Consider the following 22,110-nt stretch of genomic DNA (forward strand, 5'->3'; position numbering starts at 1 on the left):
ATTCCAACAAAGTGCTATTACTATTTTAATAGTATTACAAAATTTCAGTTTTCCATACCTGAGTTATAACAAAAATAGAGAATATGAATGACAGCAAGAGCCAGAAATTGACAAAAACAAGAAAAAGTGAAGTAGTGGTAGAAAAAATTATGTGTGAAAGAAAATTTTTCTTGCTAGTACGTGTTTTTGTTTAAAATAGCTAGAAAATTGTGAAAAATAACAAAAATATCTTTAATTTCAGTTAAAAAAATAAAAGAAATCTCATTATTGTAGTTAAGTGAAAATAGAAAGTTAAAAAAATCATTTAAAAAGTGTGATTTATATAAAGAAATTTGCTACAATATGGGCAATACTGATTCAAAGTTAAACTTTCGCAAAGCCATTGTCCAATTGACGCAAAAACATCAAAAGATCGATGCTGATGACCCATTTTGGGATCAATTTTGGTCGGGTCATCAAACATCGCTGGAGGATGTATTCGCCTTGGTTACGGCAGCCGAGATACGTAATATACGCAATGAAAATCCTGCCAATTTGGCCACCTTATGTTATAAGGCTGTGGAGAAACTTGCGGAGGCGGTAGATAGTAGTTGTCGTACCCAAGCCGAACAGCAATGTGTTTTAAATTGTGTACGTTTGCTGATACGCATATTGCCCTATATATTTGAAGATGATAAATGGCGTCATTTTTTCTGGAGCAGTTTGCCTGCTAGCCAAGACAAGCCACAACAAAAGCCCACGGTGGGTGGTGGGGAGGTGGATGATGCTGAACGTGAATATTTGGCAGCACAAAATCATACTGTGCCCTTGGCTCAATCTTTGTTAAATGCTGTTTGTGATTTGTTATTTTGTCCAGACTTTACGGTGACTGCCACCCGCCGTCCTGGCCCCGATAAGGCGGAGGAATTGGCCAATATTGATAGCTGTGAATATATATGGGAGGCGGGTGTAGGTTTTGCCCACTCACCACCCAAAAATGCTCATATGGAGCGTAGGCGCACGGAATTGTTAAAATTACTTCTCACCTGTTTCTCGGAGCCCATGTATCGTACACCGCAGCCCACAGAGGAACCCAATAAATGGATAGCTTATTTTACTTCGGCCGATAATCGCCATGCCTTGCCCTTGTTTACTTCTTTTTTGAATTCCGTATGCAGCTATGATCCCGTAGGTTTTGGTGTGCCCTACAATCATCTACTCTTTACTGACACCACGGAACCTTTAGTGGAGGCTTGTTTGCAAATTTTAATAGTTACTTTAGATCATGACATGATTATGCAGCAACAGCAATTGCAGCAGCATCAATTGGAACTGCAAAGACATGTTAAAGGAGGCAGTTCCGCCGCTTTAGCTCCCACTGCTTACGATGATGTTTGTGGTGATAATCTTTTTATCAATTATCTCTCTAGAGTTCATCGCGATGAGGATTTTCATTTTATTTTAAAGGGCATTACACGTTTGCTTAATAATCCTTTGGTGCAAAACTATTTACCCAATTCCACCAAACGTTTGCATTGTCATCAGGAACTTTTGATATTGTTTTGGAAAATTTGCGATTACAATAAGAAATTCTTGTATTTTGTTTTGAAAAGTTCAGATGTTTTGGATATATTGATACCAATTCTTTATCATTTAAATTATTCAAGAGCAGATCAGTCAAAAGTGGGTCTCATGCATATAGGAGTGTTTATTCTTTTGTTATTATCCGGTAGGTTAATTAATTCTTTACCCATAAACTAAATGTTAAACTTGTTTTCATTCCTAGGGGAACGTAATTTTGGTGTGCGTCTGAATAAACCCTATACCGCCACCGTGCCCATGGATATACCCGTTTTTACCGGTACTCATGCTGATCTTTTGATTACTGTATTCCACAAAATCATCGCCACCGGACATCAAAGACTACAGCCTTTATTTGACTGTTTGCTTACCATTCTGGTTAATGTTTCTCCTTATTTGAAGACTTTATCCATGGTGGCCAGTGTTAAACTATTGCATTTACTAGAGGCCTTTAGTACTCCCTGGTTTCTGCTATCCGCCCCCAGTAATCATCATTTGGTATTCTTTTTATTGGAAATCTTTAATAACATCATACAATACCAATTTGATGGCAATTCCAACTTGGTTTATACGATTATACGTAAGCGGCATGTTTTCCATGCTATGGCCAATTTACCCTCCGACATGGCGGGGATATCTAAGTGTTTAAGTGGACGTAAAGTGGGTAAATTTAATTTACCTCCAGTTAGGCAAAAGAGGTTAACAACAGTGGTGCAAAATTTCAATTCTCCTTTGCCGCATAGTGTCGAAGATGAGGAGGAGGATGAAGATGATATTGACGAAGAAGATGAGGAGGAAATAAAGAAAGTATGTGCTAAAAGGACTAACAATGAAGAGCCTAATTTAAGCTTAGTCGAGGAATCGGAGACAGAGTCACATACTCAACAAGGAGAACAGCAAATGGAGGGTGCTTTTCCCGCTTTGCCCGCAGAACCGGGTACTTTAAAAGCCTCACTACCCGATACACCGGGTATTAATCAAATGACTGAGCGTGAGCAGGCTCATCCAGGTTCGGTAGATCAAACACCCACCATAGATGGCACCTCTGACATTGTACGTTTTGATAAAATTAACGAAAGATCTCCTTCAGAATCTAGAACTGTCAGTCCCAATGGTCATGTGGAGAACGCCGACGAAAAATCACCCTTTAGTCGCCTTTCAGTGGCTCATCGTGGCAGCATACGTATGGTACATCAACCTTCGACAGAAGTATGGACTCCTACTCCTGAATGGATTGTATCTTGGCGCTCGAAATTACCCTTACAAACCATTATGCGTTTGCTGCAGGTCCTCGTACCGCAAGTAGAGAAAATCTGCATCGATAAGGGTCTCACCGATGAATCGGAAATTTTGAAATTTTTACAACATGGCACTCTAGTGGGTCTACTGCCCGTACCTCATCCAATACTCATACGCAAGTATCAGGCAAATGCTGGCACCACCGCCTGGTTCCGTACCTATATATGGGGTGTGATATATTTGCGTAACGTGGAGCCCGCCATATGGTATGATACAGAAGTGAAATTATTTGAAATCCAAAGAGTCTAAATGTTGAATAACAAGAATAGTTTAGGAGGTAAGCGATATCTATATATAAACGACGATAAACTACACATAAACAAAAAGAATAGCATTAAACTAGATTTCTTCTGCTGGGAAATTAAAGAAATAAATCGTTCGGTTCTATTTCAATTTTAGTTCAGTTCTAGATTAGTTCTGGTTCAGTTCTTGTTCGGTTCTAGTTCAGTTCTAGTTTTGTTCTAGCTCAGTTCTAGTTCAGTTCTAGTTCAGTTCTAGTTCAGTTCTAGTTCAGTTCTAGTTCAGTTCTAGTTCAGTTCTAGTTCAGTTCTAGTTCAGTTCTAGTTCAGTTCTAGTTCAGTTCTAGTTCAGTTCTAGTTCGGTTCTAGTTCAGTTCTAGTTCAGTTCTAGTTCAGTTCTAGTTCAGTTCTAGTTCAGTTCTAGTTCAGTTCTAGTTCAGTTCTAGTTCAGTTCTAGTTCAGTTCTAGTTCAGTTCTAGTTCAGTTCTAGTTCAGTTCTAGTTCAGTTCTAGTCCAGTTCTAATTCAGTTCTAGTTCAGTTCTAGTTCTAGTTCGGTTCTAGTTCAGTTCAAGTTCAGTTCTAGTCCAGTTCTAGTTCAGTTCTAGTCTGTTCTAGTTCAGTTCTAGCTTAGATCTAGATCAGTGCTAACTAAGTCCTAGTTCTGTTCCATTCAAGTTTAAGATCCTATTCTTCTCTTATTATGAATTGGAAGCCTATAATACAAAACAATTTAATGCTTTTTTGTAAATAATCAAAATGTCCTTTCTAAAATATAAAGAAAACGTAGTCATCGTATACAACATTCCAAGCTAAACACTGTCGCTCATCCTCTCACTACAACCTACTCCTAATTGATAACGTTTTTCATAAACACGAACCGCTCAAAACTATTCTACGGCTTTCCATTTTAAATTAATAAAAAATAACAAAAGACCAATTTTTTTCTAATAACTCTCTTATCGCTTTACATGGCATATACACTTAACATGAAAATTCAATCAAATTAGTTATCTGTCAATAACTAAAATATATGTTTGTTCCCCTCCTCACCACTCTATCTTCATAAAGAAAAAGAAAAACACGGGTGTATAAACAACAACTCTTTAAATACATTTATTTATTCAACAAACTGCTAGTTTTTAATGTAATATTTAAACATTTTTTTTAGCTTTTTTTGTGTGTATTTAAGTTTAAGTGCAATTTATTTCTGAAAAACAAAAAACTACTTATTACCGTTATTTTTAACATAAAGAAAGTATTTATTTTAATTATAAAAGTAAAGTTAAACAAAAATCTATATTCCAAACTAAGCAAATAAATAATTATTGTATTATGTTACAAAATAAAAATAAACTATATAAAATAAATGCAAAATATATCTAAAAATATACAACAAATGTCAAATAAATAATGATTTTGGTTATTTTTCTTATGGGCAACTACACATTAGTATTGTTTGGTGTGGCAACTCTAATAATGTGTTTATTTTTCTGTTTTGTTTTCACTTGTATGTAAATAAACAACAGCTGTTGGTGTATATGATGATTAGTGTTGGTAAAAAGTCAATTTATTTCTAGGTTGAATATCTTTGTTAAGGTAATTTTCCAATAAGAAAAGCATAAAAATAAAGAATAAACAAATTTATAACGTTTTATGTTATTTTTATTTTATCCACTTCTGTTTTAATTTAGTTCTTCTTTATTTACAGTTGTGAGGCCAATTTCTGGTATTCGAATGCTAACGAAATTTCTAATAATTTTTTTTTAATTCTATTGAGGTTTCGATCGATATCGAATGCCAGAATTTGCAACCTGTTTTAGTGCAGTTATTGTTCAGTTCTAGTAATATACTACATATTTAGTTTAGTTCTAGTATACTTCTGTTTCAACTCTAGCTCAGTCTTACTATACATCTAGAATGTTCTATTTCAGTTTTCAATATTTCAATTCTAGCTTAGTCATACTACAGTTCATTTCAGTTTTAATTCAATATTTAGGTCAGTTGTTGTGCAGTTCAAGATTAGTCCAGTTCAGTTTCCATGTCAAGCTCTAGTTCAGTTCTGATTCAGTTCTAATACAGTTCTAGCTCAGTTCAAGTACAGTTTTGAAGTTGAATTCTGATTTTGGTGAAATTCAATATGGTGTTCTTCCATTTTGAAAATTTGATTTTAGTAAAAATTGGATTCTAGTGAAATATATTTTTGTATATTTTTGTTGAAATCTAATGTATAACTTAAAAAACTTTTTTTTAGTAAAATCGGTAATTTTTTGAGAAAATTAAAATATTTTATCAAAAATACACAGTTTTTAGAAAAATAAGGTTTTTTATTAAAAAAAATTAATCAGTAATGAAAAATTTAATTTTTGACATAAACAGCTGTTTTCTTTATTTCAGTTGAACCAACTTTTTAACAAAATTTCGATTTTTTGCTGTCCAATTGCAAAGTTTAATTTTTAAAAGTGAAACTTAATAGACATTGGATAGAAATAGTTTTAGTGTTTTTCACCATATAACTTATAAGCCCGTCGTTACATTTAGCTTGTATCTGCACCTGGACAATGTTTTAATGTTTCTTCATCTAAATTTTCTTTTAAACTTTCTATGAAGATTTTATTTTATAATTTTAAATTTAGTGCAGTGATTTTATTTTTTTGTAGTTGGCAACGTTTCTCATATGAACTGTTACTTTTTTTCTATTTCTCTTTTGTTTACAAACATTAACTACGCAGTCTGGCATCTCCAGAGTTATTTGCCAAAAAACGACTCAAAACAGCTGTTAAATGAAAAAACGAACGCCGAAGAAAATTCGCGCATAATTACAAAGTAAATCGTCAAAATTTTTATAAATTTTATAAAATATTCCTAAAAATGGCATTTTTGCTTCGAAATTCTTTAAAATTTAGCTGGCAAAAACAATTACTTAATGCTTGCTCACAACAAAAGCAACAGTTGCAGAAAAATGGTTTTAAAACTTCCAGTTTTTTACTAAATCCTCACAAGCAAAATCCAAATACCACACAAGAAAATGGTACAACAGCCAATGCACAAAAGAAACACAAAGAGTCCATGAAGATAACCTTAATACAGAATCAAAATATGACAGTAACAGCTTTGGAGGAGGCACAAAGTTTGGCCAAAAGACGTTCAATGCATTTGGTAAAGGTACAGGATATGGATGCAAAAACACAAAGGCCGGTCTATAAGTAAGTAAAGTGAAGGCGGAAATTGTAATAGACCGATGGGTATTAATAGATTTTTCTTTGTTCTATAGACTTTTAACAGCTGCCGAAATGTTGCAATCTGAATTGTCCGATAAATCTTCATCGGCTGCCGATAAAACAGCTGGCAAGAAATCAGAAAAGTCTTTAAATATTGGCTCACGCATAGCTGAACATGATTTAGCTTCACGTTTGAAAAACATCTCTAAATGGTTGAATAAACAGCATGAAGTACGTATTTTAATACAAGGTAACTCCCAGCAAGATATGGCCAATTGTGAGAAAATCTTTAAGACCATAGAAGAATCCATAAAAACTCCACAAATTATCGGCAAAATAGTGCAAAAGCGCACTAAAGGCAATATAGTCAAGTTTAATATATTACCTGTAGCACCCGACACCAATGTAAAAGCTGATGTCAAAAGTCAATGACTTGCAGTAGACCACTTTATTTCGAACACTCTCACCAATACCTCGATACGTTGCTATTCACGCTTATCCACACAAAATCTCAATGATGAACGTCTTCTGTCTTCATCGGCATCCTCAACAACTTCAATGTCACACACCTATAAAGGACCTTTGGCTTTAACTTTTCTTAGTATATGTTTTATAACTATGAAGTATATATTTTGGTGGAATTATCTTGAAAAGGAAACTGTGAAAGAAAGGCAGGTGGACGCGCAAATATTGAACGATAAAAACTATGGCTCAAATTGAAATTTCTACGGCAGCGCGATTATTGTTGTGAAATATATTTAAAAAAAAACATGTTAGTAATTCTTTTGATCTATTTCATTTTGTTATGTTTTTTTAATTTTTTGTTTTTATTGTAATAATTTAAGATTATAGTTTCCCTTTTCTAATTTGCAAATAAAATATTAAACGACTGATAGTTAAATGATGACGACTGCTCTTCAAATACTGAAAAAAAAAACTCAAGAATTCAATCAAGATTCCTTTGTGGTAAAATCAAAATTCAAAATAACAAGATACATTTTTCAGACCAGTTGATCAAAATTCAAGATTCCTTTAAAATTATTGCAGTAATTTCATATGTGAGAGAAGGTAAGAAAATCGTAGAAATAGAAAATTTAATATTTTTCGTGTTTGAGTAAAAAATTTAAAATCCAATATTAAGGACTTTAAAAAGGTTTTACAATCCTTGATCCTTATTTAAGCATCTTAAATACATTTTTTGTATACATTAAGCTTTTCTTAAAAAAGTAATCTCAAAAACCTTCAAAATTTTTTACTAAAAATCCAATTTTAAGTAAAAGTCCTTATTTTACAAAAAATCCTAAAAATTTAGTTGATCTAAACTGAACTAGAACTGAACTGAACTAGAACTGAAATAGAACTGAACTAGAACTGAACCCTTCTGAACTAGAACTGTACTAGAACTGAACTAGAACTGAACTAGAACTGAACTAGAACTGAACTAGAACTGAACTAGAACTGAACTAGAACTGAACTAGAACTGAACTAGAACTGAACTAGAACTGAACTAGAACTGAACTAGAACTAAACTAGAACTGAACTAGAACTGAACTAGAACTGAACTATAACTAAAACTGAACAACAATTGAACTGATATTAACATGAACTGAAATAAATTCAAATTGAATTTTAACTTTAACAAAAATAGCCAATAAAACATATATTTTTATTTTAAATAATTTACTTTTTAACTTAATTACTAAACTACACTCGTTATCAAAAAACATCCATACATACATATATAATTCTAATAAAACTTAAACTAAAACTGATAAAGTGCCCAAAACAAAATTAAACATATTCTCTTCTCTTTTTAAAATCGCGCACATTTTGTAGTGGCACTCCCCGACTACATCCTTCTGCTTGTTTGTAGCGTAAAAATCTCTCAGCTCTTCTCATTGGAGTGGCACAATGCTCTTCGCATTTTTCCAACGAGAGAAATTTATTGCGATTATTATCACAAATATCGGTGGCAAAAAGCATACACTCATCCGTACAGTAGTTGTAGAACCAGAAATTTCCAACGACACGCTGATCTATACAACCGCGAATTATATTTAAAGGTTGATAACAATATTCGGGTGGTGGTTTAAAGAGGCTTTGGCCATAGGGGTTATTGCTATGTTGTATTTGGCTTATTTTCTGATAGGTGGGATGTAGATTGTTTGAATCTTTTAGTCTGGAATTTGCATAGTTTCTTATAGGTTTGTTGGGATATGTTTCTTCAGTTGTTTCCTGCTTTAAATCTTCCGTTTCGAAATTATATTGTGGCTGTTGTTCTTCCTCAATTTCTTCTTCAGGATCAATAGGTTGCCGAGAATGTGTCAAATATTGTTGAGGTCTAAACTGATTGTTTGAACCCCTTCGTCCTGTAAATTCTGGTTTTGTATCAAATGGTTCATAAGGTTTATGTGCCAATCGAAATCCGTTGTTATATTGCTGGGAATTAGTGTCAAACTCTAAATTTTCTTCTTCATCATCTTCATTGTTATTGAGAGGACCCAAACAACTGGGACCTTGACATTTTTTATATTCTTTTAACTTAAAGAAGAATACTTCTTGACACTCCCTTTCATTATAAGGATTTACATATTCCCTTGTCCTTTCTCTCACACCTTCACCGCAGGAAACACTACACTCAGACCATGGCGACCAATTGCCCAGCATACATTCAGCCTTTGTTTTAGCCGATTTAACCGGCATTTGTGGCAAAACAGAATCAAAGATTACTTCTCCATCTTCCACCTCCGACCATTGATTCGTTTCGTATGGTGGATACCCAAATGCAGCCTCCATACCCGAACATTTCTGACCCTGACAAGGACGATCTTGTCTCCTTCTCACCATTGAATCACAATTATAGATTTTAGCTACATCGGCTTGTTTATAGACCCGTGTACGATATTGATGACCTTCTCCACATTCTGCTGTACATTCACTCCAGGCAGACCAAGGATGGGTGTAACATTCTCTAGGTCTTTCTTCGGGATTGTTGGCTACAGGATAAAGATTAGAAATAAGTTGGAGGGTTTGAATTTTGGATATATGTATTATTTTACATACAATCTTCATCTTCACACTTCCTTTCGTAAAGTCGTTGCCTTTTAATGGTTAAGGTAGCTAAGGGCTTCATGGGCGCGTGAGTTTCATCAAAAAAAGGTGAACGTGGATCTGGGGGATACTCAGAGCTCATACGTCTTATAACATCAGGGGGAAATTGTGGCTGATCGGGAGACTAAATAATAGTTTATGTTTAGAACAGACATGGAACTGAAGTAGAACTAAACTAGAACTGAACTACAACTGAACTAGAAGTAGAACTGAACTATAACTGAACTATAACTGAACTAGAACTGAACTAGAACTGAACTAGAACTGAACTAGAACTGAACTAGAACTGAACTAGAACTGAACTAGAACTGAACTAGAACTGAACTAGAACTGAACTAGAACTGAACTATAACTGAACGATAACTGAACTAGAACCGAACTATAACTGAACTAAAACTGAACTAAAACTGAACTAGAACTGAACTAGAACTGAACTAGAACTAAACTAGAACTGAACTAGAACAGAACTAGAACTGAACTAGAACTGAACTAGAACTGAACTAGAACTGAACTAGAACTGAACTAGAACTGAACTAGAACTGAACTAGAACTGAACTAGAACTAGAACTGAACTAGAACTGAAATAGAACTAAACTAGAACTTAACAACAACTAAGCTAGACTAAACTGCCAGAACTGTGCTTTCTGTCACTTACCGTATACGTTGGCCCTGCATCGGTGCCAATATCCCAAGGATATAAATTTATCACCTTCTCTTCTAACCAAGTACAGTTGCTGGCACATAGCTCCAAGCCTGGCACGCCCACAATCCAATCCGGTGAAGGCATAATTTTCGAAGCAATTGAAATTTGATGACGTAAAGGATCGACACGTACCGAAGCCACAGAAGGACTATTTATATAGGGAAAGGCAGGACCTCTGGACTTAATAATAGTTCGTATTTTACCATCCTTTTGAAATAAATAGAAAACTTGGTGATTATTTAATAAAATATTTGCATTAATCTCTACTTACCTTAAAATGCCTATTAAATTCTCTCTCCAAACCCTGGGAAGAGCCATGCTCTGCAAATTCTTGCATTTCTGGCGAAGCCAAATTGCCTTTATCCCAAAACCGATAATCAGAAGTATGAGCAGCGCCCAAAATATCACTAAAGCGGGTTAGCCAACCTCGAGCAGGATAATCTTTAGGATGTAGATTGCGCGACCAAAGACCTTCGAAAGTAATCTTTAAGATAAAACATTCATAAAAGATTTCTTTACTTGGGGCAAATGTTTAAGTAATGAAACCTACCTCATAACGTGCCTCATCACAGGCACAACATAACCTCTCGTCTAAATCTTTCCTTTGACTCTCCATATCATCGACTACCTCTTCGCATATACGTTTTGTTAAACCACCATCATCCATAAACCAAACATCACGGTGTTGCAAAACTGTGGCTCGTATCAGAACACAACCATTTCCGGCATCCACAGGAGCAGTCCACACAAAATCCATTCTAGTTTTGGGATTGGTATTAGTACTCTCCACCATATTAATACACTGATGACTATAACGTGTCTCCACCGGATCTACCACTTCTAAATGACCTAAATCTCCATTGATAGGCTTTTCACCATTTTCATTTTCCAACACCAGTTTAGCGCTTATAAAACGACGACCGTTGTAAGCGTTTAAAGAAACTATTAGAAATTTCCAATTTGTTAGGGAAGTAAACAAAAAAAAAACACATGAATCATTTTACGGAAAACGGCAAATATTTATGTTTCCAAGTTGTTTACATTTTAAGAAATAAAAAAATTGTTATCACTTAAACGCCATAATTAACCTTTAAGTAAGATTTCGAATCATTTATCAGCCAAATTAGTCAAACAATAATAAAAAGTATTTCAGATTGTTGCCAATACAAACTGCCGTGGGATTATAGTATATAGTACACCATTTCCACAATAGTACTGGAACTGAATTATGACTAAAAAAGAACTCAATAAAGACTAGAACTAGAACTGAACTAGAACTGAACTAGAACTGAACTAGAACTGAACTAGAACTGAACTAGAACTGAACTAGAACTGAACTAGAACTGAACTAGAACTGAACTAGAACTGAACTAGAACTGAACTAGAACTGAACTAGAACTGAACTAGAACTGAACTAGAACTGAACTAGAACTGAACTAGAACTGAACTAGAACTGAACTAGAACTGAACTAGAACTAAACTAGAATTGAACTAGAACTGTACTAGATCTGCACTTGAATTCTCTCAGGAAATGGTGTTATATGTAAGAGTTAGCTTTAAACGTACTAAACATTCATATAGATCCAAGTTTAAGTTCAATGCCACCATAAAAAAATCAAAACATGTATAATATTTTTATGCTACAACCAGACATCGAGGCGTCTAGCTTAACTGGCCGCTTTCGATAACAACAACAACAAACTCAACACACTTACCATTATAACTCTGACCCAATATATACGTCTGAGCATTACCCGTTATAGATATAACGAAATTTTCATCAACTGGTGACTTGGGCGTAAAAGTATTCGAAGGATAGCGACTGCAACGACGAGCAAGTATATTTTCCGGTATTGTCAATAATAAAATGAATAAAATTTCCGACCACTTCATTTTCGCAGATCTTAATGGTTGAATTGTTTATTTAAAACTAAATTTCCATTAAAAAATTTAAGTCAAGATTAAAAATTTTATATAAAAAACAACACATTGTTTGGACACACTCTCTCTCTTCTCTCTCTTCGTGTATAATCTTGTGTATTTTTTTGTTTATGATGAAATGTTTAAAGAGAATTTGCAAATATATTGTATAATTTCTTATCGCTTTTGCTGATTCTTACTCAATCCGCAGCCTGACGTTTTCAAGGTTAGCTGAGGGAAGAAAGTATTTTTTCAGAAAGATTGTTTGTAAAGTAAAGCGCTATAGTTGGTACTTATAATTCCTAAAGAAACTTCTTTCGTAAGTCGAACGAGTTCTCTAAAAAGACTTCGTTCCACTGTCGAATATCGTAAATTTTAAATAAATTTTTAATGGAAAAACAACTGATTTTATTAAAAAAATGATTTTAATTAGTTGAATCGATTCATCAATTTAATTTTTAATAATTTTCTTTAAAAATCTTTAGACTTCATCCATATTTAAACTACTTATTTTCTATAATTCCATCTTGGCCTATAGGGTGGCTGTTGTCCGGTTTCGAAACCCCTATTGCCATAACCTCCTCTATTATTGTACATATCCATCTCCTCCACTTCACTCCTCTTAATGCCCACATGTGAGCAAGCCTCTAAACATCTTTCCATACTCCAAAATTTATTTTTATTCTCATCACAATTATCGGCGGTAAATAGTTTACAATCCCCATCCTCAGCATCATAAAACCAATAATTTTTGACTATTAAACGTTTTTTGTTGCAAGGATCCGGATTTCCTACCGGTTTATATAAACAATAACTATCAGCTTGTTCCACTTCTTCCTGCCCTTGGTCCTCAATCGTCTTAAAACCATAAGGATCACGTAACTTTGTGAAAGTATTAGCAGAATTGCCAAAATCAGCACGATTATTGAAACTATCCTCTTCCCTAGGTTTGGGTCTATTAGTTTCCAAACCATATTGTTTGGTAGGCTTTAAATTAGAGTTTCTGCTGTTTGTCAAACGTTTGTTACCACCCCAAAATGAGCCCCCTAACTCACCAAATATATTAGTATTTTCTATTTGTTCTTCCTCATAAGGACGACGACTTTTACCGCCCACCAATTTTTCATTTCCATAAATATTGTTGACATCAACAAACTCTTCTTGCTCGTTTTCGTTAGGTATAACGGGTCTTGAGACTTGATTTCGGAAATTGCTATTATCTTGATCAAATGCGTTAAATGCTGGAGCTCCATAACTTGTTTCTAGATCTTCTTCAATTTCCGTAGCTTTCCATTTGGGTCGCTGTTGTTTAGGTGTGTTAAAGGGTTTTCTCTCAAATTTTGTGGGTTGGTAAGGATTTTGCTCTTGTTCTGGTTCCTCGAACAACATATTGTTGTTATTGCTATCATAGGCGGAGCTATAAATACTGCCTCCACAATTTTCGCCATTGCAGGAGCGTGTTTGCTGCAGATCTACAGGAACACCAGCCTAAAATTGAAATAAATTTAATAGAAATATTGATCTACTATTTTATTCTAATGTCTAATCTGTAGACTAGTTTATAGTCTAGTCTATAGTCTAGTCTTTAGTCTATAGTCTAGTCTTTAGTCTAGACTATAGACTAGACTATAGACTAGTCTATAGTCTAGTCTATAGTCTAGTCTATAATCTAGTCTATAGTCTAGTCTATAATCTAGTCTACAGTCTAGTCTATAGTCTAGTCTATAGTCTATTCTATAGTCTAGTCTATAGTCTAGTCTATAGTCTAGTCTATAGTCTAGTCTATAGTCTATTATATAGTCTAGTCTATAGTCTAGTCTGTAGTCTAGTCTATAGTCTAGTCTATAGTCTAGTCTATAGTCTAGTCTATAGTCTAGTCTATAGTCTAGTCTATAGTCTAGTCTATAGTCTAGTCTATAGTCTAGTCTATAGTATAGTCTAGTCTATAATTAAATATAGACTTAATGTCTACAGTGGTCTCTTTAAATAATGCTTCTTACCTGACAATTCTCTTTAGCATAAGGATTACTATAATCTCTGTTCCGAGTCTGAAATCCCTTGCCACACTTTTTCGAACATTCCGACCATTGCGACCAATTCGTGAGTTCACATTCTGCTCCCGGTAAATCGGGTTGTTGTATTCCACACTGAGTACCCACACAATTTTGATTTTGTCTTAAAACGACTTTGCAATTAAAACTTTCCGCTACTCTGGGATCCTTATAAGCACGGGTACGATATTGGGTGCCAGCACCACATTTAGCGCTGCACTCAGTCCAGCTAGACCAGGGGTGGGTGGAACATTCCAAGGGTCCAGTTTGCTCTAAATTTATATAGAATTGTTTATATGGTATTTCTTTAGTTTCTAGTTTACGCACCAAAATCACATTCCCTTTCATAGGTCCGTTTGCGTTTGACCGTGAGAGTGGCCAAAGGTTTCATGGGTGCTCCAGTTTCATCGAAAAACGGTGAACGGTAATCACTGGGAAATGTAGAAGTAATGCGTCTTATAACATCGGGAGGATGTTGAGATTGATCGGGGGACTTTAAAAGAAAGTTTTAAATGTTTTTGTATTTGTTTTTTTCTCGAAAATTTTATTTACCATATAGGAGGGTCCGGCATCGGTGCCTATATCCCAGGGATAGAGATTTAAAACTTTTTGCTCTATCCAGGTGCAATTGGCTAAACATAGCTCTAAGCCTGACACTCCTAAAATCCAATCAGGGGAAGGATCTATTTTTGATACTAAAGAGATAACATGATGATTTTGTCCCACTCTTACGGTGGCCAAAGTTTTGCCAATAACATTAGGCCGATAGGCAATACCAGGGGCCTTGATTATCGTGCGTATATAGCCGGTCTAAAAGAAGAAATTTGTTTTGTTAGTTTTTCCTTATACTTTACCACTTACCGAGGTATGTTGCTTGATTTCATTTTCTAAAGTTTTCGTGGCACCATGTTCTCCTAATTCCTGAAGACCCTGGCTGGCACGACCACCATATTCCCAAAAACGAAAATCCAAACTATGCGAGGCACCTATAACCTCACCCAGACGAGTGCGCCAAGCCTCCGATGGAAAATCCTTGGCATGGGTGTTGCGCATCCATTTACGCTCCAAAGTAATCTGAATTCATAAGAAGAGCAATTTTAACAAGAGAGTCTTCTTTTCCTTTTAAAATATACCTCATATTTGGCCTCATCACATGCACAGCAGGGATTAACTGGAGGCGTTTGACTATTGATTTCATCAATTTCTTCGGGACATAAACGTTTGGTTAGAAAACCATCGTCTATAAACCAAACATTACGATGTTGTAAAATGGCCGCCTTAAATAGAACACAACCACTCTGGGCATCGGTGGGAGCCATCCAAGCAACATCAATACGATTTTTGGTATTCGTATTACTGCTCTCGATCATATTCTCACACAAAGTGCTGAAGCGCGTCTCTGCATTGTCTATAATCTCAAAGCGACCCAGAACCTGATCTGCCCCATTTGGAGAGGTGGCTAACAGTGAGGGATTTTCCGCCTCCACCAGTAATGTAAAACTAATAAACTTCAAACCATTCGTACTGGAAAGAGAAACTAATGAGGAAGGATTTAAAACAACCTTATTGTCATATATTAAAGAAAATCAGTATTTTACGATTATATTGTTGACCCGGTATATAGGTTGCAGGATTGCCATCTATTAGAATTTGATAGTTTTCATCCACGGGAGAACGATCTCCGGTAGCTCCTTGCGGTTTACGATAACAGGCAGCAGTAGTTAAATTTATTTCTGATAAAATTAAAACCCATAAAAATACTATTATTCTTTTGAACATTATTTCACGGAAGTGTTTAGCTAAACGATCCTTAACGTTACTCGCCTCAAGAAAGACTGATCTACAATATTGATAATTGATTTGAAAGCGAAAACTGTGACACAGTTTTTCTTCTTTCTTAATTTTCTTCCATGTCTAGCGCAGCGGCCATTTAACCCATTAATTTGTTTGAATTTTTACCCCCTAATTAAATTGTTTTGACAATTGCTTCCACTCGTATCAATTAATTGAGTGTGTAGTATATTTACTATAAGAAATATCAGTGACAGACACAAAGAGCTCATGATCAATAAGAGAAAGAGAATCAACAAGAGTTCAATAGTGAATATATAGCTTTATTGAAAGACTACAACATATTAGCTTTCTTGAGAACTAATGGCTTTTGTTATCTGTAGCTTTGAATGCCCGTTCACTGCTTTGGACATCTAAAAACTAAAGAATTTTGTTGAAACTTTTATGTGTGGAAATGGGGTGTGTTTTACTGTGTCAATCGTCATCTTTTACTGCATATAATCTTGTCGCCGTCATAGTATTGTTGATGCTGTACATATTCATTAAATAATTCAAATTCAATTCATTCATTCATCCACTTATTTATTCATTGATCTAGTGAAAAGTTGTCACGCGCTTCAATTAATGCTGCGTCACGAAAAAAGTTTATTGCTCCAAATTTTTTACTGGAGAGGAGAGACAGTGAGTCAAATTATAATCATATTGTTTCTCTCATTTTAGTTAAAGTCACGTTCAATGACCTCAAATCTAAATCTTTAAGATTTTTTTTTGTGTTTAAAAAGTATTTAAACCTCAGTAATATTTTTGTTCTAGATCAGTTCTAGTTCGGTTCTAGCTGAGTTCAGGTTCTTTTATATTTTTGTTTTAGTTAAGTTTTAGATCTAGTTCAGTTCTAGTTCTGTACAGGTATAATTTAGTTCTAGTTCAGTTTTAGTTCCGTTCTAGTTCAGAACTAGTTCAGTTCTAGTTCATTTCTAGTTCAGTTCTAGTTTAGTTCTAGTTCAGTTCTAGTTCAGTTCTAGTTCAGTTCTAGTTCAGTTCTAGTTCAGTTCTAGTTTAGTTCTAGTTCAGTTCTAGTTTAGTTCTAGTTCAGTTCTAGTTTAGTTCTAGTTTAGTTCTAGTTCTAGTTCAGTTCTAGTTCAGTTCTAGTTCAGTTCTAGTTTAGTTCTAGTTCAGTTCTAGTTCAGTTCTAATTCAGTTCTAGTTCAGTTCTAGTTCAGTTCTAGTTCAGTTCTAATTCAGTTCTAGTTCAGTTCTAGTTCAGTTCTAGTTCAGTTCTAGTTCAGTTCTAGTTAAGTACTAGTTCAGTTCTAGTTCAGTTCTAGTTAAGTACTAGTTCAGTTCTAGTTCAGTTTTAGTTCCGTTCTAGTTCAGTTCTACATAAGTTCTATTTCAGTTCTAGTTCATGTCAGGTCAGTTCTAGTTCAGTTCTAATTCATATCTAGTTCAGTTCTACATAAGTTCTATTTCAATTTTAGTTCAGTTCTAGTTCAGTTCCAGTTCAGTTCTAGTTCAGTTCTAGTTCAGTTCTAGTTCAGTTCTAGTTCAGTTCTAGTTCAGTTCTAGTTCAGTTCTAGTTCAGTTCTAGTTCAGTTCTAGTTAAGTACTAGTTCAGTTCTAGTTCAGTTCTAGTTCAGTTCTAGTTAAGTACTAGTTCAGTTCTAGTTCAGTTTTAGTTCCGTTCTAGTTCAGTTCTACATAAGTTCTATTTCAGTTCTAGTTCATGTCAGGTCAGTTCTAGTTCAGTTCTAATTCATATCTAGTTCAGTTCTACATAAGTTCTATTTCAATTTTAGTTCAGTTCTAGTTCAGTTCCAGTTCAGTTCTAGTTCAGTCCTAGTTCGGTTCTAGTTCAGTTCTAGTTCAGTTCTAGTTCAGTTCTAGTTCAGTTCTAGTTCAGTTCTAGTTCAGTTCTAGTTCAGTTCTACTTCAGTTCTAGTTCAGTTACGGTCAGTTATAGTTCAGTTCTAATTCTGTTACATACAGTTATAGTTCAGTTTTCATTCTAATGTGACTCGATTACAAAGCAACTCTTAAGCAGTTAATCTTGCTCGACCTTATAAAAAAGATCTTGAGCTGTAGATCCAGGTGAAATAACTGGATCTACAGTTGGTTTTTTTTATTTTTTTAATTATATTTTATTAATTAAACGATTAAGTTAATACAAATACACATTTTCATATTAATTTTTTTCTAATTACTAAACTACTAAATAATCTCCATATTGAAACTTTACCACTTGTCAGTGTCATCATTACTATTCAAAAGACACGGTAGCATTGAACATTTTTCAATTCTTACGCGATCCTTACACTTATAACTCAAATCGGTGTTGAGTAGAGTACGAGTCTTTTGACGATACGAATTATCTCCACAACTCACAGTGCAGGGAGTCCAAACCGACCACTCGGAGTAGCGACATTCATTCTTTTCCTTCTCCTGTGCCCTAAAATGATGTTTGGCCGTATTACGTCGACGTTCCCCGGTATAAGTGGCAGAACTGTAACCATCCACTGAATATATGTCTTCACAACGTTGATAACATTTTTCCAAACGCACCAAATGTTTGGGACAAGGTTTACCACCATATTTGGGCGATCTTAAAACTTTGCGGGTTTTGATTTGTACACCATCGCCGCAAGTGGCATTACAGGCATGACTTACCCAATCGGAGACTAAACAATCGATGGGGGCCACTTGTAAACTTTCACTTTGCAATTCCATTTTTTGTCTTGGCTGACGACAGGTTTCCTCACACGCCTCTTTCGACGGAAATTTATTGCGATTTTTATCACATTTGTCAGCCCAGAAAATGGCACATTGATCGCTCATATGATCATAGAACCAATAATTGGTAACATCACTATCACGACACGAACTAACCTTAAGATCTTCATAGCACAGTGAGGGCACAATGGCATCACAACTGGGTATAGTGCAATTTACCACTTCCCTACGTTTAATATGACGACAAGGATCTAAATTGTCGTCATGATCGGGTTTACGTACTCCGTAAACTTCATCATTATTCCAGACGACACGTAGACGTTCACTAGTGCCAATTCCACCGCAAGGACCCAAACAGGGTGAGAAATCAGACCAATGAGAAACACCACATTCGGGTGGTATATAATCATCGAGTTTTTGACTTAAACTCTCCAAATCACGATAACGTATTTCATTATCTATATTGCCAAACAGAGATCGGGTGCCATCCACCTGGGTCTCATGTTCCTCGTTGTTTTTGTTGCCATTGCCATTAATATCGCCACCACAGTCCACTCCCTTGCAATTACGTTGCTCCTGCAATCTAACACGACTGACTTGCTGTAAGAGAGGGGAATCAAAATCTTTACATGATTTTTGAACCTTTAATATGGTCCTTAACATACCTGACACTTTTTCTTAGCTCGAGGATTTAAATAATGTCTGGTACGCCTCTCTGTGCCTATGCCACAAGATACCGAACATGAAGACCATTCACCCCAATCGGATATGGCACATTCTGGTGTTTCGGGTGTATGGCCCACTTGCAAATTTTCCGTTTCTATGGCAGCGGCTGCCTCCTCATCAAATGTATTACATTTACTGCCGGTACAGTCCTGCTCCTCCCTTAGACTTGTACGACATTTGAAACGCCAAGCTAAGGCGGCATTTTTAAATTCTCTCGTACGATATTGTTTGCCCGGACCACATTCAGCGCTACACTCATCCCAGCGAGACCAAGCGGTGGTGTCACATTGTGGCGGTTCGTCTTCATCTGTAAATGAGTTACTGATAAGTTAAGGGTCTCTTGATTTTAGTTCTCACAGTCGCTTTTACTTACCATCGGACTTATCGCAGGTCTTTTCGTATAAACGTCGGCGATTTATGTACAATGTTGCCAAAGGTTTCATGGGTGCGCCAGAGGGATCATAAAATGGTGATCGTGGATCATTGGGAAAATTGGGTTTGATACGCCTTATAACATCGGGTGGTAATTGAGGTTGATCGGCAGACTAAAAAATAAAGAAAACAATAAGTTTCCAAGCGAGATTTTTGAGCTTGAGCGTTAGATCTTTCTCTTGAATAGAGAAATGTTAGAGAAATCCCTGAGCTAGCGATGGATCTTTTCACTAGTATAGAGAAAATCCTGTGCTAGCGATGGATCTCTCTCTCTAGTATAGAGAAAACCCTGAGCTAGCGATGGATCTTTCTCTAGTATAGAGAAAACCCTGAGCTAGCGATGGATCTTTCTCTAGTATAGAGAAAACCGTGAGCTAGCGATGGATCTTTTCACTAGTATAGAGAAAATCCTATGCTAGGGATGGATCTCTCTGTAGTTTAGAGAAATCCTGTGCTAGCGATGGATCTCTCTGTAGTTTAGAGAAAAACCTGAGCTAGCGATGGATCTTTCTCTAGTTTAGAGAAAAATCTAAGCTAGCAATGGATTTTTCTCTAGTATAGAGAAAATCCTGATGGATCTTCCATCAGTGTAGAGAAAATTCTGAACAAGCGATTGATCTTTCTCTTATATAGAGATCTTTCTCTCATGGATTTTCTTTTTGTCGTTGAAATATTTTGAACACTTACCGTATAAGAAGGTCCACTATCTGTTCCCGCATCCCAGGGATAGAGATTATGAACCTTTTTCTCTACCCAAGTACAATTTGGCAAACATAATTCCAACCCGGAAACACCCACAATCCAATCGGGTGAGGGATCAATCATTGAAACCAAAGATATCAAATGATGTTTTGAATCGACACGAAAAACGGCAAATGTCTTACCCGTTATATTGGGATATGTAATACCTCGAGCCTTGATAATAGTACGTATTTGATCACTCTACGAAACAAGAGGGTATTAAAACATTGATCTTAGATATTTCCGAAAAAAAAACAAACCTTTTCTTTCAGTTCACTTTCTAAAGTCCTGGTAGAACCATGTTCGGCTACTTCTCTTAAACCTTCACTCGCGTTTTTACCATATTCCCAAAAACGATAATCAACAGTATGTGATGCTCCTATAATATCACTGAAACGTGTCTGCCAACTATTAGCGGGAAAATCTTTGGGATGGGTATGTCTAGACCATTTGCCCTCAAAGGTTAATTCATATTTGGCCTCATAACAGGCACAACAAGGCTCTGTAATACTGGGCTGGGTATCAATATCATCCACTTCTTCTTCACACATTCTTTTGGTTAAGAAACCATCATCCATAAACCAAACATCACGATGTTGAACTATGGTGGCTCTCAAGAGTACACAACCCATATTCGAATTTGCGGGAGCTACCCAAACCACATCTATGCGAGTCTTAATATTGGTATTAGTATTTTCCACTAAATTTGCACAGCGAGGACTATAGCGTGTTTCGGCCAAATCGACTATTTCAAATGTACCCACCGCTTCAAAACCACCTCCCGACTCAGATTCCAAACCCAGCATGAAACTAATAAAAGTTTGATCATTGTTGGCTATAATGGATACTGCAAAAGAAAAACATTACATCAATTTTTAAAAGTTTTAAAACTTTCAATCTTTTCCCTTTACCATTATATTTCTGACCCGGTATATAAGTTTGTGGATTTCCGGCCACTGAGACCACATAACTTTCATCGGCCGGTGATTTGGCGGCAGTTGTACCTGTTGGCACGCGACTACAAGCTAACGCTATATTTAGAGTAGCCGATATGGAAATGGCTAATGACAACCAATTCATTTTGCTGTATAAATAGTATAAATGAAAAATTTGCTTACTAGTAATAGGAGATTTTTGTTGTAATTAAAATTAATTAATATACTATTTTGATCTTGACTAAAAAGCCCGCTAGTCTCGAATGAAAACAAACACTTATCAATTTCATAATAAACTATGTAGTATAGCAAATACTAGGAATAGTATGGCGCAGTTAATCAAAAATTAAAATTTTATTTAAATAAACTATAAACGAGTGAGGGCACTACCTATATGTAGTTTGAAGTGACTAAAATTTGGGCTATAGTCTAGTCAATAATTTAGTATATAGTCAGGCTTACAGTCTGCAGTGGGGTCTAACCTATAGTCTTGATAATAATCTAGGCTATAGTGTAGTCTTCTTAACTATAATCTTGTCAATAGTCTGGATCATAGTCTAGTCTATAGTCTAGTCTATAGTCTAGTCTATAGTCTAGTCTATAGTCTAGTCTATAGTCTAGTCTATAGTCTAGTCTATAGTCTAGTCTATAGTCTA

The 22,110-nt window shown here is 35.4% G+C and overlaps 5 protein-coding genes across 7 annotated transcripts in view; 2 read left to right on the plus strand and 3 right to left on the minus strand.

The window, feature by feature from the left end:
- The first annotated feature begins 189 nt into the window (after positions 1–189).
- Positions 190–3,323, plus strand: LOC111690136 (protein HID1). Its single transcript, XM_023452591.2, has 2 exons — positions 190–1,708; positions 1,766–3,323. Exons 1-2 carry the CDS (start codon positions 343–345, stop codon positions 3,106–3,108), a joined length of 2,709 nt encoding a protein of 902 aa, XP_023308359.2. The 5' UTR covers positions 190–342; the 3' UTR covers positions 3,109–3,323.
- Positions 3,324–5,758: 2,435 nt separating this feature from the next.
- Positions 5,759–7,218, plus strand: LOC111690122 (translation initiation factor IF-3, mitochondrial). 2 transcript variants are annotated; one of them, XM_046953753.1, is made up of 3 exons: positions 5,759–5,922; positions 6,003–6,302; positions 6,371–7,218. In XM_046953753.1, exons 1-3 carry the CDS (start codon positions 5,774–5,776, stop codon positions 6,747–6,749), a joined length of 828 nt encoding a protein of 275 aa, XP_046809709.1. In that variant the 5' UTR covers positions 5,759–5,773; the 3' UTR covers positions 6,750–7,218. The 2 variants fall into 2 exon arrangements, with proteins under 2 accessions (XP_046809709.1, XP_023308346.2); XM_023452578.2 differs by having other exon boundaries at positions 5,860–6,302.
- Positions 7,219–7,944: 726 nt separating this feature from the next.
- On the minus strand, positions 7,945–12,067 carry LOC111690123 (spondin-1). Its single transcript, XM_023452579.2, has 6 exons — positions 11,847–12,067; positions 10,682–11,073; positions 10,403–10,615; positions 10,084–10,338; positions 9,381–9,552; positions 7,945–9,313 (listed from the first exon to the last, which is right to left on the minus strand). The coding sequence occupies exons 1-6, from the start codon at positions 12,022–12,024 to the stop codon at positions 8,109–8,111; spliced, it is 2,415 nt and encodes an 804-aa protein (XP_023308347.2). The 5' UTR covers positions 12,025–12,067; the 3' UTR covers positions 7,945–8,108.
- Positions 12,068–12,424: 357 nt separating this feature from the next.
- Positions 12,425–15,924, minus strand: LOC111690125 (spondin-1). Its single transcript, XM_023452581.2, has 7 exons — positions 15,701–15,924; positions 15,236–15,639; positions 14,964–15,176; positions 14,655–14,912; positions 14,430–14,595; positions 14,052–14,374; positions 12,425–13,539 (listed from the first exon to the last, which is right to left on the minus strand). Exons 1-7 carry the CDS (start codon positions 15,879–15,881, stop codon positions 12,559–12,561), a joined length of 2,526 nt encoding a protein of 841 aa, XP_023308349.2. The 5' UTR covers positions 15,882–15,924; the 3' UTR covers positions 12,425–12,558.
- A 2,082-nt stretch (positions 15,925–18,006) lies between these two features.
- The window catches only part of LOC111690132 (spondin-1), a 6,934-nt gene continuing 2,830 nt past the window's right edge, over positions 18,007–22,110 (minus strand). For both annotated transcript variants that reach the window (XM_046953728.1, XM_023452587.2), the window contains 6 exons: positions 21,431–21,603; positions 20,780–21,366; positions 20,466–20,720; positions 19,720–19,891; positions 19,286–19,653; positions 18,007–19,220 (listed from right to left, as the gene is read on the minus strand). In XM_046953728.1, the coding sequence (XP_046809684.1) occupies positions 18,126–19,220; positions 19,286–19,653; positions 19,720–19,891; positions 20,466–20,720; positions 20,780–21,366; positions 21,431–21,599 (2,646 nt within the window). In that variant the 5' untranslated portion in view covers positions 21,600–21,603 and the 3' untranslated portion in view covers positions 18,007–18,125. The remainder of the gene's footprint in view (positions 19,221–19,285; positions 19,654–19,719; positions 19,892–20,465; positions 20,721–20,779; positions 21,367–21,430; positions 21,604–22,110) is intronic.

The sequence above is a fragment of the Lucilia cuprina genome, chromosome 6 (assembly GCF_022045245.1).
Source record: "Lucilia cuprina isolate Lc7/37 chromosome 6, ASM2204524v1, whole genome shotgun sequence".
NCBI lineage: Eukaryota > Metazoa > Arthropoda > Insecta > Diptera > Calliphoridae > Lucilia > Lucilia cuprina.